Raw genomic sequence first — 15,780 nt, 5'->3', positions numbered from 1 at the left:
GTTCTATCTTAGCTGCTCTAATTGCACACTTACATTTCTTGTTGCATTCTTTGTAAAGTCTGAATGCTGACGATGAACCCTCAGTCTTCTATTTTTTGAAGGCCTTCTCCTTTGCTTTTATATGCATTTTTACATTGGAGTTAAGCCATCCAGGACTTCTGTTGGCTCTTTTAAATGTATTTCCCAATGGGATGCACTAGCTAAAGCCCTTATTTAATATGCTCTTAAAGCAAACCCATCTCTCCTCTGTTTTCTTTGTTCCTAAGAGTTTATCCCAATTAATATATTCTAGCAAGGTTTGTAGTTTAGGGAAGTTGGCTCTTTTGAAAATCAGTGTCTTTATATTCCCCTTATGTTTCCTATTTGTGTTATTTATACTGAAGCTAATTGACCTGTGATTGCTCTTGCTGCTAAATTGCCCCTTATTTCCACATCCGTGATCCGATCTGTAATGTTGGTAATCAGTATGTTTATTAACGCTTTGTTTCTAGTTGGTGCATCTACCATCTGATGAAATTGTCCTGCAAGACATTTAGGAACTGGCGAGCCTTAGACGAATGCATGGCTCCTTCTGCCCAGTCTATGTCTGGATAATTAAAATCCCCCATTATGATGACACCACTAATCCAATTTGTGATAGGAGGTCCATCTCCCCTTCTCCATTAGGTAAGGGGGCCTATAACATACTCCCAGTATTACGTTCCCCTTAGTTTCATCCCTTTGGAGCTCTACCCATAAGGATTCCACCTCCTCCCTAGATCCCTTAGTGATGTCCTCTCTCACATTCACACATTATTCTTGATATACAGGCATACCCCTCCCCTTTTTTATCCTCTCTATACCTGCAATAAAGGGAATACCCTTGAATGGTTGCCAGCCAATCATGAGAGCTGTTGAACCAAGTCTCTGAAATTCCCACAAAATTGAAATCCTCCTCATACAACAGTATCTGTAGTTCTCCCACCTTGTCTGCCAGGCTCCTGGCATTGGTGAACATGTCACATAGTTTAGGTTGCATACTGTCTTCTTATTGGGTGTTCTGAGGTTGAAAATAAGACTTGTTACTGTACTTACCTCGGGTTAAATGCTTTAGTCAACCTACCACTAATGTCCCCAACACTACCCTCTTGAATATTTTCCGGGCTATCCGGACCTTCCCCCCATCGCCTAGTTTAAAGCCCCTCTAACTTTTTGGCCATCTTCACTCCCAGCAGATCTGCACCCTCCTCATTTAGGTGCAGTCTATCCCTTCTATAGAATTGGTGACCAACTGAGAAATCGACCCAGGTCTCCAGTAACCCTAACCTCTGATGTTACTCAAGGTAACGGTAGTATTTCTGAGAATACTGCCTTGGAGGTCTTTTTCCTCAATTTAGCTCCCAAGTGCCTAAAATCATTCTTTAGGACACTCCATCTGCCCTGAGCACCTGGTAGAAAGCATACAGTTTGGCACTTCATGTCTTTGTCACAGATTTCCCTCTCTATCCTTCAAATAATTGTGTCCCCTACCACCATAATCTGTCTTTCCTTTCCCTTGGCTTCCCCTCACTCTCACTGGAGGAGTTCTTCCCCTGGCAGCTAGGGGAGTCCCCCAGGGTCCAGCAGTGCTGTACCCTGATTGGTTTCACCAATGTCACTCAATGGGTCATACTTATTGGGATGTTCCAGCCCAGGATGGGCCTTCCTGGAACTGTTCCCTCTATACTCCCATATACTCTTTTCTAGTGCCTGCACCTCTTTGTCTCCACCTGCCTCTGTGTTGCCGTCACCTGCCAGATACGTTCCCAACTCTCTTTTAGTATGGGAGGTCTTCTCAGTTGCTTCCCTAGATTCAAAATCTGGGCTTCCAGGGAAACAACATGCTTACATTTTGCACAGCAGTATTCACCCTGACCAGATGATCAAGGAAGGCATACATACCACAAGATGTACACTGAGTCCATCTCCACACCCGCCAGTCATTGTACCTACCAATTTAATGAGGATTGGGGATTATACCCTGTCCAAAATTAACTAACAACTAGCTTCCTGACACTAATACTCAATACAGTCTGCATGTACTCACAGCACTCGTGTACTAACAGTCTACATGCACTCGCAGCACTTGTGTACTCACAGTCCATGTGCACTCACAGTATTCATGTACTCACAGTCCACGTGCACTCGCAGCACTCATGTACTCCCAATCCACATGCACTCACAGCACTTGTGTACTCACAGAATAGGTTTGTGCATAAGCATAGCTTTGTGTGCATGTGAAGAAGTTCAGCCTCCAGCTGTTGTATGAGCTGTTGTATGAGATTCCATATGCTGGGTCTTCGAAGGGAGATTGCATCAAATAAATACTTGTACTCTAGGTTTTTTTTTGCTATGACTGTTTAGTGTACAAGGTTTGTTGACATGCCATTTAGCCTGGCAAGCATATTTGTTTTCTTATTGATTTTGTCTTATTAGGTTTATTTTTAATGCAGATGCTGATGTGGGTATGCAATTTATACATACTATTCATATGCATATTTTATGACCATACACACTGAACATCAAAGTACAAGGTTAGAGATTGGGGACTGAAATGACTATGTGCACATGTGTACACACATGCAAGCCTTCAGTGTAGGTGTACTCTACCTATTTATGTTCCTTTATTTGAGTAAATCAGGTCCAGTGTTTGGTTGAATAGATGAGATGTAATCAGAGACCTAACAATCTACTATAGTATAGTATTTTTCCAATTTACAGTATATCCACGCAGAATATACATATGGTATGCTTAAGTGTTTTTTATGTTATCATAGATGTTGTCTGTGGCCATTACTTAAGAGAAAAGTAAGGCTTTTCCAAAAAAAAAAAAAAAAACATCCTCTAAGATAGTGAGCTGAATGATCAAATACAGATCTCTCAGCTCTTGGTCTTCAGTGAGCAGAGAGATGATGACTTTCAGTCACTTGCTCTCTGCTCTGCCCCTCTGGCACTCACTGGAGCACCAGGCTTTGGAGGGGATGGGAGGGGCTGGTTTAGGCTCTCAGCAGTGCACTGAGAGGCTGAGCCAGCTGCTGCTCTGGCATCTGGGTGTATCCCAACATTACATTCTGTCTCCCTCCAGAGCCTGGACCAGCTCAAAACAAAGTGCACTCCTATGACCGACAGGAGAGGTAAGGCCAAAAGAGCGTTGGTCCTACTTCTCTTTTAAGAAGAAAGTAAAACTGTACTAATAAGGATTAAGCCCCAGATACACTGCCTGGGGAGCCTGAGGTTAGCCATATACAAGAGATGATCATCAGCCTATTTTTATTTCTAGCATCCAACCTTCAAGTGCTATAAACCCCCACAGAAAAAAAAATCTAAAACTTCCTAATTACATTTAATATATATCTGTTCCCATTGTATTTAATAAAGATTCCTCCTCTAATAGAAAGAACCAGGTGATTCCTCCATTCCTAATGCTCCCCCTTCTTCTGGTGTCAATAATCTGCAGGCTCGTAGAGCCACTGTAGTGATGCCATCATAGTTTGCAGTTAGCCTAATAAGTAAGCCATGTGTTGTTTGCTATACATGACTTACTTCCTAGGTCACGTGATAGATGTTAATTCAATCACTACAGCGTGGCCTGAGGGGAGGGAAGAGCTAAACCACAGCGTGTTTACATGTTATGTGAAGTCACCTTAGCTATTACATGCCCTCCCTTCCAGACCATTCAGAGGATAGTGCACAGTCAGCCAGGCATGTGCTCTGCTCCCTATAACAGATCAGATGCTTGATTGACAGCACACTCCGCTCTGGCCTGGAAGGGAGAGCATGTAAAAGCTAAAGTGACATCATGTGACATATTGGCTTAGCTCTGCCCCTGCCCTCGCTGTGCCACAGTGATAATGGAAACCTCAATCATGTAGCCCAAGGAGAATTATTAAAAAAGGTAGAAACACCATGATTTTTTGCATATACTGTAGACCTGTGGCTGTGCCCTAGCTATGCAAGGGGGGCAGATATCTGGGTTTAGAAACATTTTGATACAAAAATTAGCATACCCCATATCATGGGTGCTCACCCTGTGGCCCTTTTCTTTTCTTATTTTTTTTCTTAATTTTTAATGTTGATAATATATTCAGGTAATATGTGCAATGGCATTACAGCCAATAGAGTTTACCGTTTTTTTTATATTTTCAAGTTGTACTTCTGCTCGTCAAAAAGCAATATATTTGTTTGTTTATGAAACTTTGTTTTATTTATAAAGACGTTATATATCGCAACAGCTAAATCTGTGTCTGTAGTGCATGTTCATACCTTAAAACCATAAATAATATGTTGTTAGATTTTTACTACAGGAGTATATAATAAGTTTGGCAATTCTAAAGAAATGCTTAAATAATGCATTAAAACTTAACTAAATCCATTAGATTTTAGATGAATAAAATGTACTGGAGATTTTAGTTGACTAAAATGTACTGGAGATTTTAGTCACTCAAAATACAACTAAAAATAAAACAATTTAGATGACTAAAATACAACTAAAGCTAAAATGGCATTTTAGTCAAAATACTATAACTAAAACTAAATTGAAATGTCATGTCATAATTAACATTGCTTGGAAGCGCCTGAGCCCTGATTGCAATTTTCCCCACCTAGGGGTTAGGAAAACCTTATATATTTTATATGTGAATTCAACTTTAACTTTATTTTAAACATTATATCATTGTTATTGTAATTCAGAACATAAGTAAATATCATACTTCCTGTATGTCCCCATCCATACACAGCACATTCTGTTTTTTCTGGAATTGTGCATCCGTAATATGGCAGTTTGATCTGTGCTACATATTCATTAAGCTCTGCGGATCTATTGAGGAAAAATATAAATTGAATTACTTTCTTTTATATATGGATCAACAGTAAAATAACTGATCTGAGTGAATAGAAAAAAATGAAATAGAAAAAAATATATAATTTGACTTTATTAATTACAAAAAACAAAGCATAGCATTATAGCTGTATGTGTTTGCGCATTCATGTATCAATCACACACCAAAAAAAGGACATTAGGAATTAAGTTAACCTAACAATTGTTCATATTCAATATTGATGCTTGAAAAAAAGATGCTTGAAATACATTTTATAGGACAGTTCATTTCAACTGCCATTCACCTGCCTAGTCAGACTTCTTCAGACACCAATAGAGAAATTCTAATGGGGGCAGAGATTGGCAGCTCGAGCTTAGCCATAAACAGGACTGTATATAGGGATGTCCAAAATCCACAGCAGCTAGCACCTAACACCTAAAACACTTGCTTTGGATCTCTTAATGAACTGCACTGCACTTCTGGCACCTGTTAGACCTCAGAAACATCATGGGGTTGATTTATTAAAACTGGAGAGTGCAAAATCTGGTGCAGCTCTGCAAAGAAACGAATCAGCTTCCAAGTTTTTTGTCAACATTTACGTGAACAAGCCTAAGTTAGAAACAGATTGGCTACCATGCCCAGCTGCATCAGATTTTAGGGAGTGGGCTCCCTCCAGGCACATCTGCCCTTAATCTATCAAACTGCTATATAGATGCTTCAATTTGGGAGACTCTCAAAATTATAGAGTTAGGACCGCAATAAACTGGGGTGCCTTGAAATGGCCACAGAAGCTTACATATATGATTACACATGTGTATGACTAAACTCCTTATTTTTAACACAAATTGTTAGACAGGGCTAATTTAGTTTTGTTGCAGGCTAGCTGGTAGGTGAGCTGTGAAATTATGTTTGTTTTCGATGTGTGTTTCCCTTCCATGTGCTTCTTGCTGCAAAGACAGGATGCCATTTGTTTGTAGGAGATTTGTACTAGAGGAGAGATCTGCACTAAGAAAATATATTTACTGGGGGGGGGGGGGGGGGTACCTGTATGTACCTGTTGTATTCTGTTTTTCAACCTGTGCATTATGCTCCTCTGATTCCTGTGTGAGTGATTCAGACCCCTGTGCCTTACCTACCCTACGCACTGCATCCTGTGTGTTATGTACTTCTATGCCCTGCACTATATACACTATACTGTGGAGCTGATTTACTAAAATTGGAGAGTGCAATATCTGGTGCAGCTCTGCATAGAAATCAATCAGCTACTAGATTTTTTTTTTTGTCAAAGCTTAATTGAACTAGCTGAAGTTAGAAGCTAATTGTCTACCTTGCACAGCTGCACCAGACTTTGGAGTGTCCAGTTTTAGTAAATCAACCATTGAGTATTTCATACTCCTGACCACTGCACTGTGTATGCTCGGCTGTATATGACATACCTCTGACCATTGCACTCTTTATATTTAGGTTGCACGCATTGCCTAATTTTTCTTCTCTGAATGGCCAAGGCTAACCCCCCAGGGAAAAAAATTATCTTTCCTCACAGATTTACACCTCCACGTCTCCCCCATGCTCTTTTTTAAAGTATTTAAATTCAATTTTCCTTGATGGCTTCACTGCCTGGCTGTCTACCCTACTTTCTGAAACACCCAGTTTAATTCTTTGTGACTTTAACATATCTGGTAATGTTAACAGTCTAGCTACATCTCAACTTCTCAACTTAACCTCATCTTTTGACCTAACATAATGGACGCAGTCCTCCAATCACTCTGATAGTAACACCCTCGACCTTGTATACTTCCACCTTTGCACTCCCTGAAAAATGCCCTTTCCTCCTGATCACAACCCTCGCATCACTCTCACAGTGTCCTTATCTTCAACATTCTATCCTTCCAAGCAGCAAATGATTACCCATAGAAGCATTTGTCACGTTAACCTGTTTCTTCTGTATTCTGCTACTGACCTCCTCTATGATAAATTCTCACCCCTGTCCTGCCCTGCTCTGGCCTTTTCTCACCACAACAGTTCACAGTTTACCCTCACTGGATGCATTTGTTCTACTCACTAGTCACTACACACAGAATCAGGTCCTGACCACTACAACTTTGGCAAACTAATGACACCAGCAGCACCTCCGTGAGTCAGGTCGCGGGTCCCTCAGACTCGATCGTCGCGGGGATACCTGCTATCGCCTCACGGAGAGGAAGAACAGGGAGATGCTAATGTAAATATTAGTATTAGTATAAATTGGAGTGATTGTGGCATTAAACCAAATCCCCACAAGACTTTACCCTATATAAATCTTCCTTCCTAAAATACAATTCCTCCATCTGTGCTGCCAAGCAAGCTTAGTTTGTTATCTCATTGATACCCTGTCATCCAGTCCTCGTCAGCTCTTTTCTACGTTTTACTCTCTACTTTCTCCACCACCACCTCCACCCAGTAACTCGGTCAATGTTCAGGCGATTGCCAATGACTTCATAAACCTTTAGAACTCCTAGTCTACAAATTTCTGAACTCCTTCCTTATTGACCATTTACAGTCTGGCTTTCCCTCACAACACTCCACAGAAACTGGCCTACTGAAACTCCCTGCAAATTTACTAACTGCTAAAACAAATGGCCAGTATTACATACACTTGCTCCTAGACCTTTTTTCTGCCTTTGATACTGTTGACCACCCATTCCTCCTCAAAAGCCTCCACTCTTTTTGCCTCTGAGACTCTGCTCTTTCTTCATTTCCTCCTACCTATCACAACATCCTTCAGTGTTGCCTAAAACTCTGCTTCCAACTCTCTACTTACTCTTTCTGTAAGGGTCCCTCAAGGTTCTGTCCTTGGACCCCTATTTGCTTCTACATCTACTCCTCCTCCCTTGGTCATTTGATAAACTCCCACAGCTTTCAATACCACCTCTATTCTGATGACACCCAAATCTCTCCCCACCTCATCACTTCTGTCTCCTCTCACATTAATAACTTATTAACAGAAATATTAATATGGATGCCACAGCACTTTCTCAAAACTCAATCTTTCTAAAACTGAGCTCATAATATTTTCCCCAGTCCGTGCCCCCTTACCTGATGTCTTTATTAAGATCTGTAATACAACTGTTAGTCCTCCCCCCTCATGTAATAGTGCTAGGTGTAATCCTGGTTTCTAACCTGTCCTTTCAGCCCCAAATCAAATCACTGTCCAAATCATGTATACTCCACCTCCATAACATCTCCAAAATATGTCCCTTTTAGGAGGGTTAGGAGAGCCCTGTTTCTAAGTGCTTACAATCTAATGGGAGGGGCAAGTGGTAATAACTGTGAGGGATGAGCTGATGGGGTAAATAAAAGATTAAATTGTTCGCTGAAGGTAGGAGATATGAGTTTTCAGGGATCACCTAAAAGTGAACAAAATAGGAGAATACCAAACATATTGGGGTAGAGAGTTACAGATAATAGGAGGAGCTCTGAAAAAGTCCTGGAGATGAGCATGGGAGGAGAAGACATGGTAACTAGAGAACATTAAGTCTTAGGAGGAGTGGAGAGGACAATTTTGTTGATATATTGAGACATGGTTAGCTGGGGGCAGAGTTGTTGATGGCTTTGTAAGTTGTTAGTAGTTTGAACCATATTTGTTGGGTGAGCGGAAGCTGATGAAGGATCAACAGAGTATCGGACACTGAACAGTTGGTAATGTTGATGATATACTTGCAACAGCATTCCTGATGGACTGAAAGGGGGCAAAGCCAATGTAAAGTTAAGCCAATAAGGAGGGTTGCAGTAGTCGAGGCAAGCGATAACCAGTTAGTGAAGTAAAATCTTTGTGGTGTCATTGGTTAAGAAGAGGTATATTTTTGTGATGTTGAGGAGAGTGAGGAAGAATTATGTAGACAGCGATTGGATGTGGGGAGCTTCCAGATTCCGATAAGTCCATTGTCCGCAGACCCCCACAACTACCAGCCAGGGTTGTGGGGAGAGACTGTGGGGAGAGACCCTTGTCCCCATCAACATGGAGACAAGATGCTTTGATTATTACGGATGCTATTATTTGAACCTATACAAGTCAGTCTGTGCTTTATCAGTCATCCAGTTGTGTTAAACTCATTTTTTTCAAATACTGCTACACACAAACAGATACAGTATTTAAAAAGAGTACATATTCATTGTGCTATTTGAAAAAAAAATATAACGCATACAAGCTAACTTCTTCTATCTGAAGAACTATCATCATAATTGTTCTTGATCAATGTGTTAACAGTTTACGGTTCAACTGTGCTCTATCCTGTATAAAGCAACATAATTAACTGGTTCCCGATTGGTGCACGCCCATGTACGTCAGCAGAATGGCACAGCTGGGCAAATGCACGTACCTGTATGTCCCACTAAATTTGCCGCCATGCCATCATGTGCGCGCCGCCGGCAGTGCGTGAGCGCACCGGCCGGGACTTCCGTGAGTTGAGTCGCGGGTCCCTCGGACTTGATCATCGCGGGGATACCTGCTATCGCCTTACGGAGGGGAAGAACAGGGAGATGCTAATGTAAACAAGCACCTTCCCATTCTGCCTAGTGACAGTGTCGCTGATCTCTTCTCCCTGTGATCGGGAGCAGTGATCAGTGATGTGTCACATGTAGCCACGCCCCCATAGTTAGAAGCACCCCTCTAGGACACACTTAACCCATACACTGCCCCCTAGTGGTTAACCTATTTACTGCCATTGTCATTTACACAGGAATCAGTGCATTTGTATAGCACTGATTGCTGTATAAATGGCAATGGTGCCAAAAATGTGTCAAAATGTCCGATGTGTCCGCCATAATGTCGCAGTCATGATAAAATCACTAATCACCGCCATTACTAATAAATTTTTTTTATAAAAATGCCATAAAACTATCCCCTATTTTGTAAACGCTATATCTTTTGCGAAAACCAATCAATAAACGCTTATTGTGATTTTTTTTTTTACCAAAAATATGTAGAAGAATACGTATCGGCCTAAACTGAGGAAAAAAAATGTTTTTAAATATATTTTTGGGGGATAATTATTATAGCAAATTGTAAAAAATAATGAGTTTTTTTCAGAATTGTCGTTCTTTTTTTGTTTATAGCGCAAAAAATAAAAACCGCAGGGGTGATCAAATACCACCAAAAGAAAGCTCAATTTGTGGGAAAAAAAAGAAGTCAATTTTGTTTGGGAGCCATGTCGCACGACCGCGAAATTGTCAGTTAAAACGACACAGTGCCGAATCGCAAAAAGTGCTCTGGTCAGGAAGGGGGTAAAATGTTCCGGGGCTGAAGTGGTTAAAGAAATATACTTATCTTTGAAAACAGATACTCTTATGTAACTGTAGCTTGTAGGCTTTTTTTTAATACACTGAGAATGTACATTCATAACTATACATTGTTGTAAAGTATTCAATATATGGTGTGAAATACCTAACAATGTATAACACATGAATACTTAAACAGAATCTAACAATTCGCTTTTATAAAATTGCCTCTTCGCACATTTGTGTAATACTTTATAGCCTTTTTTAATGTTTGAGTAATATGCTTTCTATGGGTAAGTCACATTCTTAGCAGCCGATGAAACAGCATACTAATCATCGCCATTAAGGTACATTATGAGTGAGGCTACATTTGTACATTTAAGAACAGCAGCTCACTGGGATGTCTTTTATGAAAAACATATGTTCCCTACACCTAGACATAATATGGCTGCATTTTAATGATCTGTCTCCAAGCTGTAACACTTAAAGAAAATAAATTGACTCTGCAAATAGTACAACGATAGTTTTTAAGATCTGAGTTTATACAAAGTGGGAACTACCACTCACAAATGAGCAATGGATTTCACATTTAATAACAACAATTTACATTTTTTAACAGGACTGGACAAGGTATAGTATTATTAATAACTTTCGGCGTCTGGCTAAATAGTTATAGTACTAACATTAGCTTCCAAAGTAGTAGAAATAACTACAGACCACCTTCATCCTAGTGAGCATCTAGTGATGCCCTCTCTGCTATTGTTAACTTAAAGCCCAAATCCAGTAGTTGTCCCCCTCAGTTGTTGTCCAGGTCGGTGTAGTAATGCATGCATGGAAATGTACATATGATGGCCTAAGCTCATAGGAAGCCGATTAAATGACACAAAATCATTCAGTGTAAAAGAGGACCAGATGCAAGAAAATGTCACAGTGAGAAACACTGGAGTGTGAAGATGGTAAGTAGTATTTTTTTCTATTTACCAGGCACAGGATAGGCACTTAAAACACACATGGACTTGGTTTTTATTTTTAAATATAAAATGAAAGCTTACTACAGAAATGGCAGTTACATGAGGCCCACAAGTCTTACACTAGGTGTAACAGGTGTGAGGCATGTAAGATATTTAATGAAGCTAGGTAGGTTAGAGGTTAGCATTGCTGTAAACCAAACTAAGACAGAACAAATGTGAAAAACACTGTGAAACACTGACTCAACAAGTTTTTTACATATATATTTTTAAATTATTACCATTTCCTACTGCTCCTTTCTGTATACCAGGGATGCCCAATCAATGGCCCAAGGGCCACATGTAGCCCATGGAGCCCTCTGACATGGTCCACCACCTCCTGCTCTGGGATGGTGGGTTGGCAAGCTCAGATCACGGGTTGCCGACACGACATCCCAGAGCATCAGTGTTGTGGATGGAGCCAGCGGTACAGGAAGCATGTGGCTGTAGAGGGAGCAGAGCTGTATAAGCCAATGCTTCCCCCATACTGCCAGCTCCTGTCCCAGGTGGCTTGATACCAAATGCACTTCACCTAGGACAGCATAATTACTACAGCCGGCACCCAGTGATGATATATATCAAGGTTGCTTTCAAATTATCTGCAGGTACACAGTACCTGTGTGCACTGAATGTAGGAGTTTTGGTGCATTTTCAGAAAGTGCACCATACCTGTGAGATATAATAGAAGTCTATGGCAAAGCCCAGCTAAAACGCAGGAAAGCAGTAGATGCACTGCTTTGCACCCACAGTGTGGGTAAACCACACCACATCAGTGTGAAAGCAGTCTAGAAATAAAAGTGATGAAAAACATTTCCCTTAACTCACCTGGAAAGTTTTAAAAGAACAAGGTTTGATCCCATTGGTCCATGAACTAGCTGTGAAATGTTGAAACTTTGTCTATGGTCCTGTGTTCTCCTGTAGATGTTTTGGACTCCCAGCCATGCTTCATAGTCGCTGAGGTCAACATTTCTATAGAGAAATAAAAGTATTTATTTCTGTAATGATACTTTATCTGTGTTGCCACTAGCAGCCAATACGATTTCAGCTATTTTGTAATAATGTAGACAACAATTGTAGAATATTTAGCTATATGAACAATACCTCATCATTATTTTCCTCCAGTAATTATAATGAAACTCATTTAATAAAGTTGTATAAACAAAAGAAGAGGGTGAGAGGAATATATACGCTTCATTTGGGAACTTCCTTATGAAACATTAGCTGGCTGCCTGTAATGCTATTCAATTGGCTTCATTACCTTCACTGAACTGAAATAAGTACACAAATCTGGAGTTCTTATTTTAGAAGCTGCATACTTTACTCAGTATGTGACTTAGAAAGTATTGAAGCCAGAAAAAACTAGGTAGCTAACATTTTCAGAAGTATCTCAAAATGTCAAAATCCACATTTCTATAAGTAAAGGTTACAATACCACCCTGTCAATAATGCATTTCATGAATCCATTAAAGTGGTTGTAAACTCTCCCCCCACACCTTTGTCCCATGTAAATCAGCATAAAAACACTAATGAACACTACTTGTAGATATCTCCTTACTTGTTTAGTATTGTAATCCTTTGTGTTCTTTAGAATGACGTCACTGAGCATGCCGTATCTCCCCTGATTTACGGCACACTCTGTGTGCCTGTCTGTCTATTATCAGGACTTCCTACAACACAGCACTGAAATCCCATGAGACTGCATAATCACTCAGAGCTTCCTACTACACCCCACGTGACCATGTGACATCACATGGAGTGTAAACCTGGGCATCGGACAGCATTAATGCAGTCTTATCAGCTAAAGGCTGAAAAGACTGACATAGGCAAACACTAGATAAACGACACAAGTAAATACTATGAAATAAAACAAGTCAGCTATGAGCAGGGAAGCAGGGTTGCCATAGAAATGTTGAATTGAGAAGGAGGCTTGGTTAACAGTACAGGAAATGCTCAATGTAAGGGCAAAATACACCCTACTGTGGACTCAGAAAACAATACTTAAGATGGCGCTGCCTTACACCTGGAAACACATTTTTTTTTAAAGAGTAAGTAATATGCGATTTGGGCTGGATTACAGTGGCTATAGTTTGATAATTAGTTATGATAATGGACTAAATGAAAAGAAGCATCAGAGTGGGAGAGTTTACTTCCTGTTTAAATGTTCATGATGCTGTTTAAATAGGACCTTACATTTAAACAAATTTGCCTTCCTGCATTGTATGCTACTGCCCCATATGTAAAAAGCTCTCCATAAAAGCAAGTGTATGTCTATATAGAGACAAACATCAAAAGGGATGTCATGCTAATGAAAGTGTTACATGCAACATTCAAGCCATTGTTAACATTGATCTACATGACTTCCTCTACCAGCACCCATGCTTCAAGAGAGAACTTTAAAAAACATTATTGTTGATTACGTAAAGCGGTAGTAAATCTGCTGACACTTTTTTTATACCCCTGTAAGGCAAAAGGTATATAATAAGGCAGTGGTCATCAACCCTGTCCTCAGGGCCCACTAACAGACCAGGTTTTATGTATTACCTTGGGGAGATGCAGACTAGAATACTGCAATCACTGAGCAGCAAATTATATCACCTGTGATGTATTTCAGTTATCTTGCAAACCTGGCCTGTTAGTGGGCCCTGAGGACAGGGTTGATGACCAAGGTAATAAGGCATATAATAAGTAAAGTAAGTAAAGTAAGTATAATACTTACTTTAGAATGAGGAGCCGACATCTCCCCAATCCACGCCGAGGGAGCTGACATGTTCCCTCGGCATGTCTTCCTGCCATCACAGTTTCGGCGCTATGAGTGTCCGGAGCTGCGATATCGTCACTCCCGAGAATTCTTTCCAGCAAGGTCTGGGGTCTGCTGGGCTTTCAGCCGAGAATCCCCTGTGCACATGCAGGTTTAGGAGATTTTTTTTTTTTACCTACAGGTAAGCCTTATTATGGGCTTACCTGTAGGTAAAAGTTATAAATTTGACTATACAACAAATTTAAGGTAGAGACAATGGGAAGAGGGGTGACCAAAATGCACCACATGCCATATATAAGGTATACAAATTGAAAAAATAGAATTGTGGGACTTTTCAGGTGCCAAAGAGAAATTATACTTCACATTAAATTCTAAAAAAACAATTAGCTTTATTGAACAAAAATAAGTAAAAAATCCCCACAGTTCTATTTGTTTCTACTTAAGGTAGTAGAAGTTATTCACTTAATAGAGTAAACCTTCAAAAGTAAAGTGAATAATTGTTCATTGAGCTTAGTAAAAGCAGAGAAGCTGTGTTCGCTTCAATCAGCCAATCATGCCCTGGCAAAATTCTTGCTTTTTTAAATATCTTCACACATAATTGGACATTCAAAGTAAACGCGTTTACCTTATTTGGTAATCACTTTGTGATGTAAAACATTTATGTTAATTCAGTAAATCAAATTCACTGTCCTAGTGAGGACAGTTTCTCTTTCCTGCACCTTGTATTCCTGCTTTGTTAAGCTCTGGATTCGTCTCTGTTGCTGAATGTAATGCCTAAAGGGTAATTAGGATCCAGAAACCTGCCCATATGTATTGATATTGTCATCCATCATGCAGACCTTTTACAGACACTGTTTGGCTGATTTACTAAAGGATAATACAATTATCTAAATTACTACTAAATTACTAAAGGACAATAAAATGTGTGAACATTAACTTCAATTACCCAATCATGTGAAAAGAAAATCTTTGTTTACTTATTTTACCTGCACATGATTGGATAATTGAAGTAAAGTTAATATTCACACAATTTATTGTGCGAACATTCTCAATTAATTTAGTAAATCAGCCTTTGTGCAGAGAAATGCAGAAGCATTTCAATTTCCTTAAAGCGGAGTTCCAGCCTGTAAAAAAAAAAAAAAAAAAAGTCAGCAGCTGCAAATACTGAAGCTGTTAACTTTTATAACACTGGTACCTGGCCAAGGACCCAGCGATGTCTACACCCCAGGTCGATGCGTCCATTGACTTCAGGTGCAGGTGCTGGCATTGCGAAAAAGGGAAACTGGCAGTGAAGCCTTCAGGCTACACAGCTGGTTTCCTACCGCGCATGCATGAGTCGAGCTGTGCTTTCTAAATGGTCCTGTTGACTACTGCGACACACACAGGTCCCAGAAGGCAGCAGGGGGGAGGAGGAGGGGCCGGACATGACACAGATCACTGTGCAGCGATCTTACCAGGAAGTGGGAGCAGGTACCTGTCAAAACCAGGTACCCGACCCCCCCCACCCCCACCAAAGGGCCAAATGTGGCAGTGGAGGGTACAAGTGGAGCTTCCCTTTTTGGGTGGAGCTCCACTTTAAGCACATTGTTGAATACAGGAGTGCAATTGAAAAGTAAACATACCACTAAACTTTCTAACACATTTGAAGTGTTTTGGGGTTTTTTTGTGTAGTGGGGGCAATTACCTTTTTTTTTAAAAAAAGGTATCTTGCCTAGACAAGAATAATGTCCACTTAGGATGCCTCTTTGCCCCACCTCACCCCCACATGAGACATATCATATGTCCAAGGAGGCTGCAAGAACAGTCTCACATTGTTACTGTGGAGGAGCTAGTTGTGAGACTTCAGGAAGTCACCGGCAGCTCCCAAATCAAATATGGTGGCACAGTAGAACATAATCCTAGACTGGACAGGAGATTGGATTGC

At 40.3% G+C, this 15,780-nt stretch overlaps 1 protein-coding gene across 2 annotated transcripts in view; it reads right to left on the bottom strand.

The window, feature by feature from the left end:
* HGF (hepatocyte growth factor) overlaps positions 1-15,780 on the bottom strand; it is a 174,941-nt gene that overhangs the window by 6,078 nt on the left and 153,083 nt on the right. For both annotated transcript variants that reach the window (XM_077473463.1, XM_077473464.1), the window contains exons 15-16: positions 11,924-12,067; positions 4,728-4,834 (exon numbers count right to left, since the gene is read on the bottom strand). In XM_077473463.1, coding sequence (XP_077329589.1) covers positions 4,728-4,834; positions 11,924-12,067 — 251 coding nt within the window. The remainder of the gene's footprint in view (positions 1-4,727; positions 4,835-11,923; positions 12,068-15,780) is intronic.

The sequence above is a fragment of the Lithobates pipiens genome, unplaced genomic scaffold (assembly GCF_037356315.1).
Source record: "Lithobates pipiens isolate NorthernLeopardFrog02 unplaced genomic scaffold, aLitPip1_a1.2 Scaffold_8, whole genome shotgun sequence".
In the NCBI taxonomy this organism is placed as follows: domain Eukaryota; kingdom Metazoa; phylum Chordata; class Amphibia; order Anura; family Ranidae; genus Lithobates; species Lithobates pipiens.
This window is presented reverse-complemented; position numbering and strand designations above follow the sequence as displayed.